We start from the raw sequence: 20788 nt of genomic DNA, 5'->3' as shown, positions 1-20788 counted from the left end.
GATAAAACTTTTTAAATTATTTTTATTATCTGATACTATAATATATATATACATATATATATATAGTCATTTACTTTGGCAAATACATATTAATCCCTTCTTAATACAACAACTATATTTAAAACTGAAGACAGGATTTGGAAAAGGCTAATGAATAAACCCTGGTTAATATATGTCCTGGAGATGATTGAAAGCCTATAATGCTGGTATTTCCTAAATCACGAATATTATTTATTCCGTATTCTGACAGCAACTTGTGTCTTATGTCTTATACACGTATTTCTTCATTATTGGAAGCAGAAAAGTAGTTCACACCCCACAACAAACACCTTCTCCAATCCAAAGCTATCTCTTTTCAGATTTTCAGTCACAATCTGCTGCTACTTCGGATATCTGTTGGAGGTTTCGTTTCTCCACAGAATTGTAACGAAAACAAGGTACGTCCTTAAGAACTCCCTGCAGTCTCTCCCTTCTTTCTTTTTGATGCATATTGTTTGATCTTCTGTTGAATCATAGCTTTGTTTTAGAGTTTTAGTTTTCCGGTTTGTGGGTTTTTGATACTTAGCTTGATATCTCTTTGGTTCTCTCTTGTCATCCGGAATGACGGCTGCACATGTTTCACGTTTCGCTTGTTTTTCTCAGCCGATCTGGGAAACCAATATTTTCTTGTTTAAGAAGCCAGAGAGAGGAGTCTGTTAACTGTTGAATTATTTTCCCAATCTTTGTCTCGTATGTAGGATTTTCTGTTAGTTATGATCTGGGATTTTGAGGTCTGTTATGAACTCAATCGGGTGGGGATGTTGACTTGTTTCGATGAATCATAGTACTGTACGATGTTAATTTTTACTCGTAGAATCTGCCCCTCATTAAAATTCCCACCTCCCCTGAACATTCACCCACCAAACTGACACAAAGGTGGAAACTAGTTACTTCTGTGAATGATAAGCTTCCTGCTTGGTTTATTAAACAACCTAGGCACAATGTCGCAAGTCCTTGACTGAAAACCTGCTGGACTTCCACCAAAATGAAAAATTTACCCAAAAAAACAAACGGTGGAGTAGTGGAAGTGGCAATGGATTCCTCTGAGCATAGGTCATACGTTCTGCTTAAAAAAATCATATGCAAATTAATAATTTAAGATCCTGCAGTGTGCCATCATCTAACACTGAGCTTCTCATCTTAATCGGTGGTTCATTCACGCTCCTGCCTAGTTATTCTTCCTCTCTCTATATCAATCCACTCTTTATAAATAAGCAAGTTTACTGCTGAATGTGGAAGACACTGGAGATTTTCATTTTTCTAAACAGGGTGAGAATTGTTCATAAATAAGTGGTGGAATGAGTACCGAACTAGGGACCATGATGCAGATTAGCGTGAAAATTCAGGGGATAATTATTTAGAAGATAACCTAGAAGATGATGCAAAGCTAGATAGGAACAAATCTTGAGGCAGAAAACCTTAGTGCTTATGTTTTAGGCTTTTAGCGTATCAACATATTTACTTTAGACATGTATGTTAACATAAAGTGTAGCAATGCTGAACGTAAGAAAGTATAGATTAAAAAAAAGGTGAACCGATTTTTGCTTTTGTTCACTTGCCAAAATTGAACATATATATGGCATCACAATCAATTAAGGGAAAGTTAGTTGGAGAATTGAGAATGTATGGAGTAAATCTTGAGAAGAATTGCTGGCATACTCTTAGTTCAGGGTGATTTGTTCAGTCTGTGATATACGAGACTAGGATATAGATCAAGCCTTCTTCAAATGCTCATAGTTATATGCTTCTAGTCATGGCTGGCAAATTATGCTTGGAAATAATTTGCAATTTGCATAAGTTAGAATTTAGAAGGATGGACTTGAGGAAGATTTAGAAATTTTCTCACGCGTGACGTTCTTATGAGTTTTCTTAAGATTGGCCATGTATGGACCATGCTCAATGCCTATAGCTACTTCCTTGTACCTCTACTTGTGGGATTTTGATGTACATATGCACCTACATATGCCTTGTTTTGTTGAATGGTTAGATTAATCAGTCTCCAAAACTTTTTCTCCATTTGTCACCAAAAGCATTTATGCTAAATAAATCCACCCTTTTAGTTAGAGCCTTTGTTGTTGCCATTCGTTCTATCGAGAGTCGTATTCTGCAACAATTGACAGAAGAAATCCAAAAGCACATGCCTAATTAGGTGCTTTGGCTGTAGTAAACCATTGTTACAATGCGGTGTGGTAGGTTATTCTTTTAATTTTGAACATGTGCAATGAAGTTTCTGGGATAGCCAAGTGAGAACCAAAAACTACTTCGCTTAAAAATGGTTGATGACTTTGTTTCCTATTTACATTGCTTTAGCTTTTAACAGATGGCTGTGGATTGGATAAGAATTCTCTTGTTTAGAGGTCCATTTTTGTATCACTGGTTTAATGACACGCTTTATGGCTATCAAGCATAGTTCTTTTCTTTTGACATTTTTTTTTCTTTATTTCCTAAAGAATCCATTTCATTACTCAATTTGACTCTGACTGAATTCTTTTGCCTTGGAAAAACTGCGTAATTAATCACTGATTTTGTAATTTTATAGGATTAAGGAGTGAATTCCACATGGGGTCTGCAAATAGATTAACAAATGGGCAAGGCAGACATCCTCTATTTTCCTTTGGCGTTATCTCTGATGTCCAGTATGCTGACATCCCTGATGGCTGCTCATTCATTGGGGTTCCTCGCTATTATCGACATAGTATTCTTGTTTTGCAAAGGGCAGTCAAGAGCTGGAACAACCTCAAGAATCTTAATTTTGCTATTAATTTTGGAGATATAGTTGATGGCCGTTGTCCCAAAGATCAATCTCTAAATACTGTGAATCAAGTAGTCGGGGAGTTTGAAAAATTTAATGGTCCCGTGTATCACATTATTGGAAATCATTGTCTTTACAATCTCCCACGGGATAAGTTACTTCCTTTATTGAAGATCCCAAATTCTGGTGGTGGTGGTCATGGCTACTATGACTTTTCACCAACACCAGAATACAGATTTGTTGTACTGGATGGCTATGATATCAGTGCAATCGGATGGCCTCATGATCATCCAAATACATTGGAGGCCTTGGAATTCCTGAGACAAAAGAACCCAAATTCAGATAAAAACAGCCCAGAGGGACTGGAAGGCCTGGATAGAAGGTTCCTTATGTTCAACGGAGCTGTTGGAAAAGAACAAATGGAATGGCTGGATGGTGTACTTCAGGATGCAACAAACTTGAAACAGAAAGTAATTGTATGTTGTCATCTGCCTCTGGATCCGAGTGCATCAGGCCAAGAAGCACTTCTATGGAATTACGACCAAGTAATGGATGTGATTCATCGTTACAAATGTGTGAAGGTATGCCTAGCCGGGCATGATCACGAAGGAGGACATTCAATTGATTCTCATGGAATTCACCACAGAGTGTTTGAAGCTGCCTTAGAATGTCCTCCTGGTACTTATGCATATGGGTATATAGATGTTTATAACAATATGTTATCCCTTGTTGGCGCCGACAGAATGAAAAGCACCAATATCAGTTTCCATCCTTGACAAATTTGATAGAATATCAGTTCCTGAAATGTCCTATTCATTCATCAAAGATGTAGTCCATGTTATGTCGACCACCATTGACAGGAAAATGCTTGGACCTTCAAAGGTTTCAATGTAACAAGTCGGCTTTTCTCGCAACTAGTTTGGATGATTAATCATTGATTTTGTATGTCAAATTACACATACTGATCATTCATTCCTGCTGCTTGTCTAGGCCTCTGGTGTGCCTTATAATATAATATTGAAGAGTTTTAGTCCAATTGAGAGGGTTGGTGTTAAGGGCTAACAAATAGGGGAAGATCCTCTCTACTAAATTTTCGGGTTTAACATTTAGTTTCCATAAAAAAAAAAAATTCTTACATTAAATATACATATCAATAAAATGCAAATCTCCGATTATTTATTACAAGTGATAACTTTTTATCAAAGACATTTTATGGATTTTGTCATAATTCTTGTAAAATACGAAAATATCTTCTAACTTAGTTTTTCAAAAAAACTTACTATTACAAGAATGAATGAAGTGGCAGTTAAGGATGCAATAATGCAATATGGACTCGGTATTTTCCTTTTTTATTTAGTTATTGTTTTAAACTTCTTTTAAGTTTTCCTTCTATAATTTCTAATTTTTGTAATTTATTATGCAATTTTTATTATTTTAAACATTGTTACCTATTTCTATATTAATGGGGTTTACATAACACATCATCTTAAATTTTACTATTTACAGTTATTATGATAATATTGTTGTGTAATATTTATTTAATTTATTTAAATAATTTTATAATCTATAATTATGTAGCAAAATTAAAATTTACTTTTATTTTATATATATTATTTTTATAACTCTTTATTTGAAATTAATTGATAGGATTAAGTAATATTAGGACACACAATTAAAACCTTTCCATCCTCCTGGTAAGATTTTAACTAAGTCCTTCACCTAGGAAAGTTAATTCAAAATTATGATTTTTCACATCTTGAGCCAAAATTCCATCTTCAGTCCAATCCAAATAATGTATTTTATATTACTATATATTTTATTTAGAGGCAGAGCCTCCTTAAGTGATGGGGGGCTATGGCCCCCAAATTTTTTAAAATTTTTTTCAAAATTTTTAAAATTTATATATATATTTTTTAATGACTCTCTCAGAATAATTTTTTATTTAATAGTTAATATAAATAAAGAATAATAAAATAATTTCACATCTCACCCAACTTTAAATTTTTTTTATTTTTTCTTTCAATGTAAATTATTATTTTATTTATATTTGTTTATTTTTTTTATTTCTATTCTATTTGTCCTTATATTCTAAGTTCCTATAAATTTTCTTTCCTAAATTTCTACAAACCATTAACTATATTCTTTTTCTTTTCTTTTTGTTATGTCATATGTGGTATATACCTTCCATTTGCCATGTTTTTCTTTTTTATGTTACGTGGATTTTATTTTTTATTATTTTAATCTTAAAAGATTAACAAATTATTATATAATTCTCAAATATAAGTTGTAATGTTACATTATTACTTAAAATTTTATCAATGTATTATTTTTTTATTAATCCTGATTATATAAGAAGAAATTAATTTGAATATATTTTTATATACTTTACATTTTATATTTAGTTGAAATGAAATTATCTTGAATATATAATATTTAAATAATTTTGATTATATAAGAAAAAATTATTAATCTTATATATCGTTTTAACTATTTATATTTTACACATTATAATCGTATATTTAGTTTCATAGTTCTATTATCAATCTTTTGATTGTTTATTAAATGACTTCACATAGATCTACACAATAAGATTTTCATATTTAACTATTAGATACTTTATTTGTTTTGATTATTCCACTCTTGGCTTCATTGTTTAATCCCCATATGGTTTGTTAGCAAATTACTATTTCATTAACTAGTTTTCTACAAACAAGATGTTCTGCGAGATTCATCCTACTAAAAAGATAATTTTTTCTAGCAACAACTTGGAATAATAAATTGAGCAAACTCCAATATCACTAGTAACAAAATGCATGTTTCCACTGTCATAACAAGGAGAAGATACAAGTTCCAACTCTTTACTGTTACAAGTTACAACCACCTATATGTTCTCCAAATCCTCTAGGACTACGACACAACCCTTTCCATCTGGAACATGGAAATTAACATGATGACCCTGTAAATTTGGGTCCGAATGCCTTCTAGTTCAAAGCTTATTTAATAACACAAACTGTTAAAAGGAGGGTAGTAAATCTAAACCATGAAACATGCAACCCACTATTATCATTTGACGGTGGACAGTTTACTTTTCGCGGGGGGTTCTCATTTCCTTTGCATGTTTCCCACTACTGCTGCGCCTTCCTTCCCTTTCTCTTCTCAGCGAAGACGAACCCCATCAAGGCCACGACGGACAAAGCACTGAAGCAAACGGAAGCAATATCGAGCGACATGTGGCGTCCAGTGATTGCCTGGATTTCAAAGAGGTTGGTAGTTTTCTTGGCGTCAGTGTTCTGACCGTAAGCCACTTCGAGATCCTCAGCGTTGAAAGCGTAGGCGCGTACGAAGTACGTGGCGGTAGGCACGTCGCGCTCGATGGTCCATTCAAAGGTTTGGTTGGTGTTGCTGTAGGGCCTTGACACGATCTTGAACTGGCAAGTCTTGTCCTTAGATACACGGTCATCGGTTTTCCTCCAAGCCCGGTCGACCTGGCTAATCGGAGCGTAGCACAGCTTGACCCCGATGGTCGTGTAGGCAGAGTCGGTCCCAGCTGGGAAACTCTGGTTCAGCCCCCAGATCACTGTAATTTTGTCTTCACCACCTTTCAAAACTGTACAATTTAATCAATAACCCCATGAATTCTTAAGTAACAATAAAAAAGCGCAGAAAAAACATAAATGGCTATTTATCGAAATTTCCAGCCTGAAAAAAATGATGAGGCAGCATGGCGCAGACAAGGTTGAAAAGGCACACAAAGCTATGTGGAAAAAGCCGTGAAAGTGGACAAAATATTATTTGTCCTAAAGCTGGTCAACTCTAGATTTCAGACTCTCAAGTAATATGGTCCATAGATGGATTCTTCTTCATCATAGAAGCAAGTTATGGTTTAGATATATCTGTAACAAAAATCTGCTATTGCCATTTACTAACATCTCCTATTGCCTTGGTTCCAACGAAGATTAATACGAATATCAAACAATCTTCTAGTTGTCTTCACAAACGCAAAGTAAAACCTATAGCCTGTAAAACTATGCAAACACTGAAAATTTATCCCCAAGAATTAAACGATGCTCACCCCGTGAAGGAAATGCTCTCAGATTACTATCAAGTTAACTTCGAGAAGAGTTCATGCAGGTAGACATAGAGATCTAATCAGATAGAAATATATCTATATATATTTAAAACGAGTTGACCTTCTTGGGAGAAACCAAATCAAATTCCGATTGAGAGAGGGGTTTAGATGACTTACGTCCTTGTCTATGCGAGGCAGTAACTACAAGGGTTCTTTGCAGGGAAGAGAAAGAGATCATCCCATAAGTCTCTGCAAAGCAAGAGAAAAGAAGAAATGAAGCCAAGAGAAGACCTCGAGCTGCCATTGATGATACTCCTGAACTCTTGATCAAGCAATCACACAAAAAGCTAGGAGGCTAGGAACTGTTGAAGACTTGAGAGGCTATGATTCCCAATAAAACTCCTTGATGATGAATAAACTTGAAATTAAGGGCCCCTATATAGAAGCAACCTCAAATAAAATAATAAGCGGAGGGATTTCTCTAATAAACACATGGCGGAAAAGTCAAAAAGGCTCAAAAGTATCTGCTGGTATAGCTTCTTAAGAATTTGAAGAGATTCTTATGTGGTATAACGCCCCTTTGACGTGATTAAGAGGTGGGGTTACAAGGGATTTGATATGCAGAAAGCATAGGTTTTTTTGACTTTTGGTGTGATGGTTTTGGTGTTTAGTTTATTGGTTTGACTTTGTTTTGTGGGACTAACTGGGTTGAAAGACATATGGTTAGCCGTATAGCAAGTACTATTCTATATATGTTTGGCTTTGTCCCCTAATGTTTAGGAAAGTGCAAAGGAGCAAGAAGAGGAGATTTGAGCTTTACCTTATAAAATTAAGCAAAAGCCAAAACAGTGTTGACGTGGTCACAAGTTGGCCTAATTGTAACAACATGCTCAAAATTTTATAATAATTTCTTCTTTTTATTTCTTATTTTTTGGAATACATTGAAGGTACTCCTATACCTGCTTAGGATGACTTGATTTCTTTTTTATTAGTTTTCTAATAAAAAGGATTGATATGTCCTTTAAGTTTTGATATTGTTAGTAGTTTCTGTACGTTATACATAAAAAAAATCAGAGCTGAATAATTGAAATTTAAAATTAATTATTCAATTTGGGTATTATAGAAGGCTTGCACGTGCTTGGATTCTATGGTTGAATTGCGTTTCCCCAAGTTTCAATAAAGAAAAAATAATACATGACTCATAAATTAGTGCATAATCTCTTATTTAAAAAATAAAATTTGAATCTTTTTTTTAATTATTAAAAAAAATCAAAAGAAAAATAATGGATAAAATAAAATGATTGTCAAAGAGAGAGAGAGAGTTTTTAATTATCCTTCAAGAATAAAGAAGTGACTTATTTTGTGGTGATTGCCTAGTCGGCATATTTCAAATATGTATGAAGCTACCTAGTTGGTTATCTGTTACCAACTCAATTTAGAATAAATAAATATATGAATGAGAAGTAGCCTTCTATCTAACTTAGACAGTCAGCCATCCAATTCATGTACGCTTCATTCTATCTATATATTGTTCTTTCCTTATCTTCCTTGTAATGTTTTCAAATTCATGCTTCCTTTTTAAATTTGTGATAAGTTATTGATGCTCCCGAGAGTCTTCCTTTCACACCAACACAATAACCAATCTTCTTCCAATCTCCATTAAAGTTTTGATTTATATTTATTTTATTTTATTTTTAATATCTCCACGAGATTTTTCTCCTTATAAAACTAATTACTATAATACTATATATATATATATATATATTATAATATTATAAAAACTGACAACCTGCAGTTTTCTTTTTTTAACGTGAGTGAAATTAAATAGCACAAGACTGTGGTTAGGTAACCTAATTTAACATTCAAAAGTTAAAGGACATGTGATATATATGAAAATAAGAATGGGTCCTTTGGGTGTCTCAAATCCCAATATAGATGTTGATCCAATTGACTAACTTCTGGGGCTTGAGAAAGAATAAACATAAGAAAGAAATAAAGGGTGAAGCCCATTTCCGTGATGGGCTGCCAAGCTTGAACAGGAGTTCCCTTTTTGTTCTTTATAAAAAACAATCATCACCTCCCCTTTTTCTGTAAATCAATACAAAAATAAATCACATACAAAATATAATATTTAATGTGGCTCAACATCCACAGGGAAAAACAATATCTATTATAATGGTAGAGATTATAAAAATATAAACACTCAAAAACAAATTTAATTTTCAAGTCCATTTAAAACGCATAAAATATCTTTTATTATATATAATTTAATGTTTCCTTTATTATAATTTCTCACTGTCTTACAATTCTGTAAAACATTCACAATAAACTCATCCCTTACATAGAGATCATTTAAACATTACATCTCTCATAGCTTTTACTAGTTAAGATTACAAAGCCAATTACTTAATCAATTTCCAACCCAAGAAAAATTTTTATCCATTAAATGTATTTACCCACTTAATTATCAAATAATTCTCGACTAATAAATTTCACCAAAATTCGAACTGATCTCCTATATGAATTCCAGTTAAATATACCACAATCTAGTGAGACAAAAGGGGAAACGCTGAGAGTCGGATGGCTTTGCCATCGCCATCAACCTCGATACACACAGATAACACGAAAGAAAAGACAACACCAACACCAACAAAATGACATCAACCGAAAAGCCGGCCAAAATTCCTTCATCGGCTGCCTCACTCCCTCCCTCGTGCCTTATGATATTAACAACGCTTTTCAACGTAACTTGCACCTCTGGCCTGTTCGTTCTCTACTTCTCTTCATTCATTGCTGTCCAATCCCGTCTTCTTTCTCTCACTCTGGCATTGCCATGGATAGGAGACTCAGTAGAGAGTCCTCGATGCAGAAGAAAGCATTAGAGAATCGACGAAGAGCCGAACATGTCCCGGACCTTACTGATTTCATGAACGACATGTTCTTTGGGACTGTCAACGATGACAAGATGGCTTATTATAACTTAACTGGTACCGGTAAGTCAATGGATGACGATGAAGATTTTGAATCTAGCACAAGGAGCAATAGTAGCAAGTTAACTCAGGAATGGCTAGAAGAAGCTAGGCGCATGGTGGCCTCATCTCCTCCTCGGTGTGACTCTCCTACTCGCCCTGTTGTATCGCCTAGGTTTGCTGCAGAACCAGGGAGGCTTTCTGCGTTATCATCACTTGAACGGAGAGACCCTCTCTCTCGGTCTGCTAGAAGGTATTTGACCGCGTTTCCTTCTGCATCTAACATGCATTCATTTCGTTAAATATGATTGTTTCTTGGCCAATAATATGTATGAATGAGTATGTCTCAGGCACAGGCAGATGGAAGGATTCAGTGAAGAAATTCTATCAAAATCAGCAAAACACAGCCGCAACAAATCAGAATCTCTAGACTCACTTAACTCTCCTATTGATATGTCCCCTGCCGAGGCAGTTCATAAATGGTTCTCCAACATTCTCAAACAGACCGACCGCACACCACTATCTAGTGGACCACCATCCCCCACTAATGATCACACTGCAGCCCCCGCTTTGCCGCCTAGACAATCGTCCCTCCGTAAGTCACGCTTTCAAGTAGACCCACCTGCACCTCATGCACAAGGTATCCCAGTCCCCTCCCGCCGAACCTTCAAACCTCAAGCTCCATCGCAAGACGCCCAGCTGCTTTCTCCACCGAAAAAACTCATTGAGTCGGCTCAGAGGAGGTCAATATCGTATTCCACGTGTTCTTATCCAGAGAATAAGCCTCTTTCACCGCCAAGGAACTTGGTGGAGTCTGTTCAGAGGAGGTCGATCTCTAAGTCTACATGTTCCTTGGAGAACATTGCACCAAGGAGCAATTCAAATGGTTGGTCCAAGGAAGAGGATGGAACTCGAGAGGTTGGTCTTAATGAATTTCTAAGGGAGCAGAGAACCAAGATTGAGATGATTTTGAATGGAGAGGTTGATTACAAGGCCAAGATTGTCCTCTCTGGACCTTCAAACAGTTAAGTATTAGTGCCATGTTTTGGAGTTTGTAGACTAATCTAAGAATGGTGATCATATAAATAAATCTAGGAGAAAAGTTACTTTGAATCAAATGAAAGCTCAACTGAATCAATTTAATTGTAGATTGTTCACTTTGAAATGTGTGAGATTTTTGGGTTGTAGGTACGAGTTCCATGGTGGCAGCTATATGCTATGCATGCCTACAAGAGAACAGGGCTAGGAAGAACAAAGGAGAAGGTGATGAAGATGGGTGCATTGTTGTGCCAGTGATGAATGTCAGAAGGGAAAGAATGTGGAACCAGAGGCAGGCGGCTTGGCTCTTTCACCATGTTGGACTTGATGCCACCTCACTGCTCTTTTCGGATGAGGTACTTTAAACCTTTCTGTGTGAAAGATAGTTCTAATTTTAAAATCAAATGACCCAACAAAAATAATTTGATTTACTTGCTCATTTTGAGAGAGGGTGCTTCTTTTACTCTGTTCTTTACAAAAGTTGTTCACCTTCATGAAATGATGATATTAATTTGTTAACATTCAATTGGAGAAATGAAGTTCCAGCATGATTAATTATCAAAAATAATTTTATTATTGCATATGGATACTTCAAATTTGAAGGGTTATTAATTCTTGTTAGATATATCATACAGTGATAATTGAGCTTAGCAAGCAGTGGTTGGTATGGCAACATAAGAGTGTTGCATTGTTCTTTTTTCATGTTTCTTCCCACATTTATTCTTGCAAAATAATTAGTTACAATGTTTTAGCCTTTCCTGCTAATGCTTGGGATCAGGTGGATCTGGAGAGTTTGATGATGGCTGGCCAGTTAAGCATCCTTGTAGTTGGACAAGATATTCTGAGAACAAATGGAGAGGTTAGTACATGTTAGTCGTGGATAGTCAGAAATTACCTAATTTTTATTGAAATACACTGATACAGAGATAAATTAGTTGTATAATTCAATATGTTTTTGTCTAGGTTGGATCTCCGTGTACTATTCTGACAGATAATTATTGTGAAGATGCATATGATCTACTGCAGACCCCAGTGCTGAAAAAGCTTTTGGTAAATTAGGCTCACTATTCTACAGAACAAATATGTCAAAATGGCAATTCTGATCTGGCATTCTCTCTGGTTTCTGATGTTACAGCTTGCTGGCATTCTTTTAGACACACAAAATCTGAATGCATATACTAAACTATCCATGGCTAGGGACGCAGAGGCAGTTCAGCTGCTGCTGGTCGGCTCAGCCCCAAATTACAGAAATGCTGTTTTTGATCAATGTAAGATTTTTCATTACTATATAACCTCAGTGACAGTATTTTGTTCATTCATACATCATGAGATTAATTATCCAATTTCTGGCTTTTTGGTTAGTGATGCAAGATCAAAGGGACAATTCCTTCTTTGAAGCATTACGGCACAACTATGGGAAGCCCCCAAATGACGGTGAGCAATCCACTTGGTTAAGTCCACTTTTAGCTTATAGAGAGTAGATTATACGTGGTTTTGAACTACTCCCTTTGTCTTTCAAAGATTGCACATTTCATTATATTTGAAGTCCTCATAGACCATTCTTCTAAATCTTCTGGTCACTGCAGGTGGTTATGATAATGGAGTGCAGATGGAGCACACGGTCCGCGAGAGGAAATCAACCTCTATTTCTCATCACGAAGCTTCTGTACGAAATTCAGATAAGAATTCTAATGATGCAAGGAATGCAAAAATTAACAAGGCTCCACCACAATCAGGTTGATAACTTTATTTGTTTAATCTTGAATACAGCAAGCACATATTTCATTCTACAGAAACGTTTGCATTGGCTAACTTACAAGCTTTCACGTTATCATTATTGAGCGTTGGTAGCTGTTTAAATAACATGTGTATCTGATCTATGTCCTTCAAAAGCTGAAACTATTAACACCATTTCAACCTTGCAGCAAAACCTACCCCATCACCGGCGAAAGCACCTCCAGCTGCACCTGAAGTCTCTCGTGGAAAGAATAAGTTCTTCCTGGCCAAATGGTTTGGTTTTGGATCAAAATGAAAATGTCTTCACGTACCTGCCTATTGTAAATTGGGTACAGTCCTAGACCTAAATTTTCAATGATCCAATACCAAAACTGGCGGTCAACACTATTTTTGTTAGGTGCATTCCGAGAATTACAAACATATTCTTCCTCTTAGGTATTCTTTGGCTGGCTGCGACGCAGTTTTGAGTGGTAGCAACAGAAATTAAGGATGTATCAAGGAAAAACGTTGAAGCAGTCAAGGTTGCTACCGAATAAATAACATGCCTATTTATTAACTATTAGTATTTTTGTAATAGACGATACTGTCAAATGCTATCAGTTGCCATTGGTAACATCTATTGTATTTGTAGCCATATCGTTGTGGCTGTTGTTGTAGACAAATGGACAATCTTGTTCTTGTCAAAAATATTGACTTGCCTTGCCTGTCTAGTAGAATCAGGAATTGTTTCTTCTGGATGATCTTGTTAAAGCATCACTTTCTCTTGCCTTGCCAGGCTTTTCTCTAGCATCTACGCCTTCTTAATCCAGTAACCACTGGATTAATTTATAGTTTACCGGTTGGTTTGCAGAGAATATAGTTATTTATTGGTGTTGCTACTCTGTCACCATGGATTTGAACTGAAACCAAAACTCCAAATATCCCATGAAACAAATTTGCTTTGTCGACATTTGCATAAGATATTGGGGATACTTTATTTAGAGTTATTGCTGTCGTTGAAGCCCCAAAATAAAGTAAAATAAAAGTGATTCTGTTTAATAATTTGTAGCTAGATTATTCTAATCCTGTTAAGGGTAAGGATTACTCAATTGAATACACTTTCTTCATGATTGTCCCACCTCCACCTTTTTGCCACAATTTCCAAGTAGTTGCAGGAGTTTTTCCTTAACAACTTATCTCCCAATCATTTCTGAAGATGACTAATTGTGTCATTTTTTTTTTCAAGGGTTGAACTTGCTCATTCTATTGCTATTAAAAAACATTGAACCAACTTAATCTGAATTCGACATATATTATACTTTAAATAAGAGGACATGATAACTTATTAAGTAATACTGCGGATGGCACAGGGACATGGATGGATAAATATTGATGTTACAAGTACTGGCTGATTCAAACTCATGTTAAATGTCTGTCATATATCTGGTTAAGAAGAGCAAAATTAAGAAGATTCTGCAGAAAACTCTTGATATATCTTAGTACTATCATAATCTTTAAGATGGCCAAATCAAATCTTTTGCCTTCCGCTCATTTTCGATTTTACGAAAATAATGCAATATCATCTCTGCTCTGCAAAAAATCGACCATTAGAATGATGGGAAAATCTACACCATCAAGTTGCACTCACAATATCATGTCAAATGTGGGGAGAGATTCTGCTCCAAGGTTGCCCCCAATATGTGTAGCATTGTGGTTTAGACAGATGGTTGTTAGGAGCCAGAGTGCATGAACCTCAAATTGTGTGGTAATTCCTCTTCACTTTTGCGTTTAATGACATTTGGCTTAATTTTTTGGTAAAATAAAAAATGTTCACAGACCCTTTATCAGGATTTGAACTTATTAAACTAGCATGAGTTTCCATGACTCTAGAGTCTAGACATCTTGAAGAAGGCACTGACCTAAAGTTAATCCATTGATATTAGAGCAAAGGAGCAAATTTTCAAGTCATAGGGATAAAAAATTAAAGTAAGCGAACTGAATAGAACTATGTATCCACGTGCAGTGCGCACACACAAAAGACTTGCAGTTAGTGATTTTCTCAGTCATCGTCAACAGCCCCATCCAGCATCTGCAATGTTCTGCTAGACACAGACATTCACTTACCCATGAAAACTACTGTCGACTTTTTTCTCTTGTAGTATATATAAAATTTAGAAATGATACATAATTTTGAAAGGAGCTTGCTCACTTATCTAGACCAGATCAAGGAAGGAAAAAGAAATTAGGATTTCTTAAAACAGCTGGAGATGGCAGATGCCTCTGGATGTGGGAATTATTAGGCACGTATGTGATACAATCTGCCTTGTCCAATTCTGGCCACTTGTTCAATCCCAGCTGTAACTAACTCCCAACCCCTCTCTGGGGGCCCCCCACTCCTTCTCTGCACAATTATCTGTCCCCTTCTCGACCCAGTCTGCACCCTCACCACTCCATGCTGGCCCAGGACATGAAGATTGAAGCCCCATTTCGCTTCACAACCTTATTCTTATGGCATTGATGATGATGATGATGATGATGGAACCTTTGGGGCTTCTTAATGTGTTGCTCTCATTCAACCTTCCAGGCATACAGAAACAAGGAAAATTCGGATGAGCGGCCTGGATTAAGCCCTTCCAATGAACCACTGCTCCCTGTCTGAGATGACAATGGTGTCGATGTCAGGGATGACGATGATGGTGGGGAGGAAGATGTTGATAGAGATGAAAGAGAGGTGGATGATACAATAGGCTTGAATATAAATAAGGCATGCCTTAAACCAGGACTAAAAAGCCAGTCGTGGACATCCCAATAAACTTCTACTCTTTTTTTGTTGACATGAATGGATTCGTTACCCCTGAATTTCCATTGAAGATGCTTGACATGAAGGGCCAAATGCCCATCAATTCTTATCTCCATTTCAGGCTCAACCCCACCAAAAGAATTGACATTACTCATGTTGCCATTGGTTGCACTTCCGTTCCTGCACTCAATTGAGATCCCATGAAACCTGCCTTTCTCATGAAATTTAACTCTTGTGGAGAATTTCTTTTTGCCAAATCTGTGCTCCTTTCTTGAAACCAAAATGGGGTCAATAAGAGCAGGCCTGCACCCAGTTTTCCTGTATGCTTCTTTCTTTAGATCCCCAAGAAGTAGCACAACCTCTTCGTCACAAACAACAGCAACATAGTACTCGGAACTGGGCTCCGTTTCTCCATTGAATTTAGCAGTCTTCAGGTCCCAGAAGATATCAACGGCTTTACCATCCACAATAAAGCGCTTGGAGCCTTGTTTCCTCCAAAAATACCAAGGTTTCAGCTCAACTTTACAGGTATATTGACTCTCTCCCTCGTGGCCTTCAACTGATACTGAGAGGCCATGAAGTAACAGATTCTTGCACCAGGTAACAGTGATCAATCGGCACTGGTCAGCAATCTTTGTACGGTAAACAGACATAAAAACACTCTGCCCGGACCTGGTTACCGCTGCTGGATCATCATTCGGCTTCTCACCTGATGAAAAACAAGCAGGAATCCCACTAGGGTCTTGCATGGTTATTTGCAAATTTGAGACAAGCTGAACGAACTAGCTAGATATAGTGGCAGAGCCTGAACTAGAGCAAGAAAAAGTAGCCAACAAGATGAGGAAGAATGAGTTGGAGAAAACAGAATTGAGAGAGAGTGAATAATAACATAGGGAGAGTGTGAGAGAGATCTTGGTCACAAGATGTATGAGTCATACAGAAGCTGCCAGAGGTGTTCTTGGCAGCATTAATGGATGTTAAAAAAATAATTCCAAGCTGGCAAATAGATGGCAGTGAGTGAGAGTGAGTGAAGAACAAACCATTTTATATTGCACTGCTCAACTTTCTCTTACCTGGATCTTTATTTTTAATGTTTTGTTTGGTTTCCTTTGTTTTTTACTGCTTTATTCTGTTACTCAATTTTCTTCTCAGCAGGACAACTTTGTTGAATCCTAGGTGGCTTTTGCTTCTGCTATACTTAAACTAGTTACTCCCATGCATGGTTAATAGTGGAGAAGGCCATTTTTTTTCACCAGATTTGGAGTATAGATTTCTACGTTCCCAGATAGAGTTCTCGAGGCCATTGACAGCACATGAAGTGGGATTAATTCAAAAATATTAAAGAGACAGGTCAAAATTAAAATAATTTCCAAGATGAAAAGAAGTTGGTTTCCCGAGGTGGGTCTTTCGTGCTCTTTTGTCATTTGTTGAAAAAAAGTTTTCAACACTTTACAATTTGTAATTAGCGGGTTCGTTTAGCTTTTAACTTTTCTTCAAAGGTGTCGAGGAGAGAGGAACCTAGGGAGTGGAATAGTTGCTGAAAAATCTGAGGAATCCACACTGTTGCAGTTTGCAGCAGATCTGGTCCAAACTCTAGTGTTCCTCACCATGGTTTCAGACAACAATCAAGTTAATTTCCACTGTCCTTTTTAGCTATCAGCCCTTTTAAGTTAAGATTTCAATATCCCACCATACCAGACTTAAATGTCATAGTTGGAGTGGTTTTTTCACAACTGAAACTTCAGATTTTACATTTCTTTTGTTCATATTTAGCTTCAAGAAAAAGGAACTGACTGAGAAGCTGAAAGCAGATGTAAACCAACAAACCCTGACTTTATTTCCTTGATCAAGGAGTTTATAATTACTGACATCCATGATTTTCTTACCTCATGAAATTCAAAATTTGCCTTTGTAGGCAACTAGGGTGAGTCTTTGCATGTTATCAAATTTGTTCAACCATAAGAATGAGGAAAATGAAGAGTGTAAAATAGAGAAATGGTGGTCCCCTGAAACCATGTCATTGGCAGTTGAAGGGTCTAACAGGAATGATTGGATAAAGAACAAAGGATGAGGGAAACAGAAAGAAATGATGGGATGGTGTGTGCTACTTTGACAGATGCAGCTTGATTTCCCAGGTTTATTATTTCCACCTATATACAGGTAAGAGTAATGCGGATGCTCTGCACCAGAGCATTCGGACAAATTCTATAATAAAGTTACCATTAATGAAAAGTTACAAATAAGAACCATTAGATTTAAAGGGTTCATTTTCAGCCTTTGATCAATAAAAAATTTTTTTATCCTGTTTACTTGACAAATAGGTTAAGAAAAAAACTTAAATTAACTCAAAATAAATAAAAATAATAATTGAAAGAAAATAACTAACTAAAAAATATTAATTAAAACAAAAAATAATAAAAGAATAACAAAATTTTTATAAAAATTAATCATTTACAATTATATTCTTGAATAAAAAATATTAATTATTAAAAAAATTTTAAATAAATATTATAATTAAAATTTAGTTTAGTAAATTAATATTTTAACTATAATTATTTTTATTTTTATTTTTATTTTTATTCATTTATAAATGAAATTTTATAAACCGTTAAATACTTTTAGCTTTATAATAAAAAAATTAAATGTTTGATTTTAACAAAAAGTAGTTTTATTTTTATAATTATTCATTTATTTCTATTTAGACGTAATTGGCTTATTACGTTAAATCTCACATATTTACATTAATATTTTTACAATACTTATTCCAGTTTTATAATTTTTTATGTTAATTCTTACAATTTTATGTTAAGATTTTTAAAATTTTAATTTACGCCATAATTGTTTTTATCCTTACTATTATTCACACAAAATTAAAATTTGTAAGCTGTAAATCACTTTAAACTTGAGAATAACAATTTAAATGTTTAATTTTTTCAAAAATTTATTTATTTGACATAATTAACTTATTACTTTAAATCCCACACATTTATCTCGAGATTTTGACAATACTTGTTCTACTTTTATAAAGTTTTACATTAATTCTTACAGCTTTATATTAAGGTTTTTCAACTACTAATTTTTACCATAATTCTTTTTATTCTTACTACTATTTATGTATAAATTAAAATTTTTAAGTCGTAAAGCACTTTAAATTTGTAAATAACAATTTAAATATTTAATTTCTTCAAAAATTGTGTTTATTTGACTTATGATTAACTTGTTGTGTTAAATTTCACACATTTACGTCAATATTTTGACAATATTTGTTTCACATTTATAATGTTTTACGTTAATTCTTATAGTTTTACGTCAAGGCTTTGAATTATTAATTTTCACCATAATTCTTTTTATCTTTACCATTATTCACGTATATATTAAAATTGTAAGCCGTAAAATATTTTGAACTTGTAAATAACAATTCAAATGTTTAATTTTTCTGAAAATTATGTTTATTTGACGTATGATTACTTGTTATATTAAATCTCACACATTTATGTTAATATTTTTATAGTGCTTGGTTCACCTTTATAATGTTTTACATTAATTTTTACAGTTTTACATCAAGATTTTTTAATTATTAATTTACATTATAATTCTTTTTATTCTTACTATTATTCATGTATAAATTAAATTTTTTAAGCCGTAAAACACTTTAAACTCAAACTAACAATTTAAGTGTCTAATTTTTCTAAAAATTATATTTATTTTATATAATTGACTTATTACGTTCAATCTCATATATTTACGTCAATATTTTAATAATATTTTATGTTTTATGTTAATTCTTACGGCTTTGCATCAAGACATTTCAACTACTAATTTTCACTATAATTCTTTTTTATCCTTATTGTTATTCATGTATAGATTAAAATTTATAAACCGTAAAATACGTTAAACTCAAGAATAACAATTCAAATGTTTGATTTTCCCAAAAATTATATTTATTTGCCATATGATTAACTTGTTATGTTAAATCTCACATATTTATATAAATATTTTGATAACATTTGTTCCCGCTTTATAATGTTTTACATTAATTCTTATAGTTCTACGTCAAGGTTTTTCAACTATTAATTTTTACCATAATTCTTTATATTCTTACTATTATTCTCACATAGATTAAAATTTGTAAGCCGTAAAACACTTTAAACTCAAAAATAATAATTTAAATATTTAATTTTTTTAAAAAGTATGTTTATTTGACATATGATTAACTTGTTATGTTAAATCTCATACATTTATACAAATATTTTAACAATACTTCTTCTAATCATACAAAAATTCTAACAACTCATGAGTAAGTCATGAATGTGTTTGGTTAAGATCCGTAGCTCAACATATTCAAAAAACATGTGGCTTGTCAACTAAGAAGGAAATTTCAATAACATTATATGAGGATAATACTGCTTACATAACATAGTAAAGATATATTAAAGGCGATCGAACAAAACATATAGTTTGTCAAAATTCTTTTTCACTTATGATCTCCAAGAAAATGATAAAATTAGTATTTAACAAATTTAGTCAAGTGATAATCTAACAGATTTGTTCACCAAAGCTCTTTTTACTGCAACATTTGAAAAGTTTGTATAAAATATTAGAATGCATCATTTTAAAAATCTCTATAACGCAGTCATTAGAGGGAGTAAAATACGCATTGTACTCTTTTCCTTCATCAAGATTTTTTTCACTAAGTTTTTTTTTGATAAAGTTTTTAATGAGGTAGTATTTCAAAAGCGTATTCTTGAAAAGATTATGCACTTTTTTTCTTTCACTCGAATTTTTTTACCATGAGATTTTTTCTTAGTAACGTTTTAACGAGACATATTCTTAATACAATAGATATTCAATGAGGAGTGTTATGAATATTTTTGTGAATATCTATTTATATTATTTATATCTAGATTTGATGTAAATTAGATTGAATTAGAATTAATTCATCCAATCTTTAAGTATTATCTTCATCTTGTAAACTTAATCTAGATAAAAGGTTATTAGCCTATAAATAGGCCCTTTCACTTTATTTGTAAATATATACTAATATAAAATCTTCTTAGTCCCTCTAAATACTTTCTTTCTCTCAAAATATTTTCTTTTATATTTGTCTTATAATTATTCTTTTCATATTTATTTCATAACAGTTCCACCTTTATAAAATTTTATATTAATTCTCATGGCTTTACGTTAAGGTTTTTCAACTACTAATTTCACTATAATTTAAAAACCTTGACCTAAAGTGATAAGAATTAATATAAAAAATTATACAGATGCAACAAAGATTATGAAAATATTGACATAAACGTGTGAGATTTAATGTAACAAGTTAATTATGTCAAATAAATATAATTTTTAAAAAAATTAAATATTTAAATTTTTGTTCTCTAATTTAAAGTGTTTGTAGCTTA

General features: G+C 33.8%; 4 protein-coding genes across 4 annotated transcripts; 2 read left to right on the top strand and 2 right to left on the bottom strand.

The window, feature by feature from the left end:
* The first annotated feature begins 85 nt into the window (after positions 1-85).
* On the top strand, positions 86-3831 carry LOC110418140 (manganese-dependent ADP-ribose/CDP-alcohol diphosphatase-like protein). Its single transcript, XM_021430775.2, has 3 exons — positions 86-206; positions 301-437; positions 2579-3831. Exon 3 carries the CDS (start codon positions 2599-2601, stop codon positions 3565-3567), a length of 969 nt encoding a protein of 322 aa, XP_021286450.1. The 5' UTR covers positions 86-206; positions 301-437; positions 2579-2598; the 3' UTR covers positions 3568-3831.
* Positions 3832-5586: 1755 nt separating this feature from the next.
* On the bottom strand, positions 5587-7475 carry WR3 (nitrate transmembrane transporter). Its single transcript, XM_021430799.2, has 2 exons — positions 7038-7475; positions 5587-6398 (listed from the first exon to the last, which is right to left on the bottom strand). Exons 1-2 carry the CDS (start codon positions 7162-7164, stop codon positions 5917-5919), a joined length of 609 nt encoding a protein of 202 aa, XP_021286474.1. The 5' UTR covers positions 7165-7475; the 3' UTR covers positions 5587-5916.
* A 2218-nt stretch (positions 7476-9693) lies between these two features.
* On the top strand, positions 9694-13265 carry LOC110417974 (uncharacterized). The gene is made up of 9 exons (XM_089783873.1): positions 9694-10082; positions 10180-10853; positions 11018-11223; positions 11646-11726; positions 11831-11917; positions 12003-12135; positions 12230-12322; positions 12472-12603; positions 12793-13265. The coding sequence occupies exons 1-9, from the start codon at positions 9694-9696 to the stop codon at positions 12897-12899; spliced, it is 1902 nt and encodes a 633-aa protein (XP_089639999.1). The 3' UTR covers positions 12900-13265.
* A 1291-nt stretch (positions 13266-14556) lies between these two features.
* Positions 14557-16432, bottom strand: LOC110418429 (uncharacterized). The gene has a single exon (XM_021431154.2). The coding sequence runs from the start codon at positions 16130-16132 to the stop codon at positions 15152-15154; it is 981 nt and encodes a 326-aa protein (XP_021286829.1). The 5' UTR covers positions 16133-16432; the 3' UTR covers positions 14557-15151.
* Positions 16433-20788: the final 4356 nt, after the last annotated feature.

Source organism: Theobroma umbraticum, unplaced genomic scaffold (assembly GCF_002168275.2).
Source record: "Theobroma umbraticum cultivar Fairchild unplaced genomic scaffold, ASM216827v3 scaffold_50.0, whole genome shotgun sequence".
NCBI classification, from domain to species: Eukaryota; Viridiplantae; Streptophyta; class Magnoliopsida; order Malvales; family Malvaceae; genus Theobroma; species Theobroma umbraticum.
Note: the sequence above shows the minus strand (reverse complement) of the source record. Positions and strands in the feature narration are given on the sequence as shown.

Bases quoted from the DNA above. Each gene is read 5' to 3' on its own strand.
- LOC110418140 (XM_021430775.2), top strand. From the start codon at position 2,599: ATGGGGTCTGCAAATAGATTAACAAATGGGCAAGGCAGACATCCTCTA.
- WR3 (XM_021430799.2), bottom strand. From the start codon at position 7,164: ATGGCAGCTCGAGGTCTTCTCTTGGCTTCATTTCTTCTTTTCTCTTGC. The intron at 6,399-7,037 runs GTAAGTCATCTA...TAAATTGTACAG, and splicing joins TGCCTCGCATAGACAAGGAC to TTTTGAAAGGTGGTGAAGAC.
- LOC110417974 (XM_089783873.1), top strand. From the start codon at position 9,694: ATGGATAGGAGACTCAGTAGAGAGTCCTCGATGCAGAAGAAAGCATTA. The intron at 10,854-11,017 runs GTTAAGTATTAG...TTTGGGTTGTAG, and splicing joins CCTCTCTGGACCTTCAAACA to GTACGAGTTCCATGGTGGCA. The intron at 12,136-12,229 runs GTAAGATTTTTC...CTTTTTGGTTAG, and splicing joins AAATGCTGTTTTTGATCAAT to TGATGCAAGATCAAAGGGAC.
- LOC110418429 (XM_021431154.2), bottom strand. From the start codon at position 16,132: ATGCAAGACCCTAGTGGGATTCCTGCTTGTTTTTCATCAGGTGAGAAG.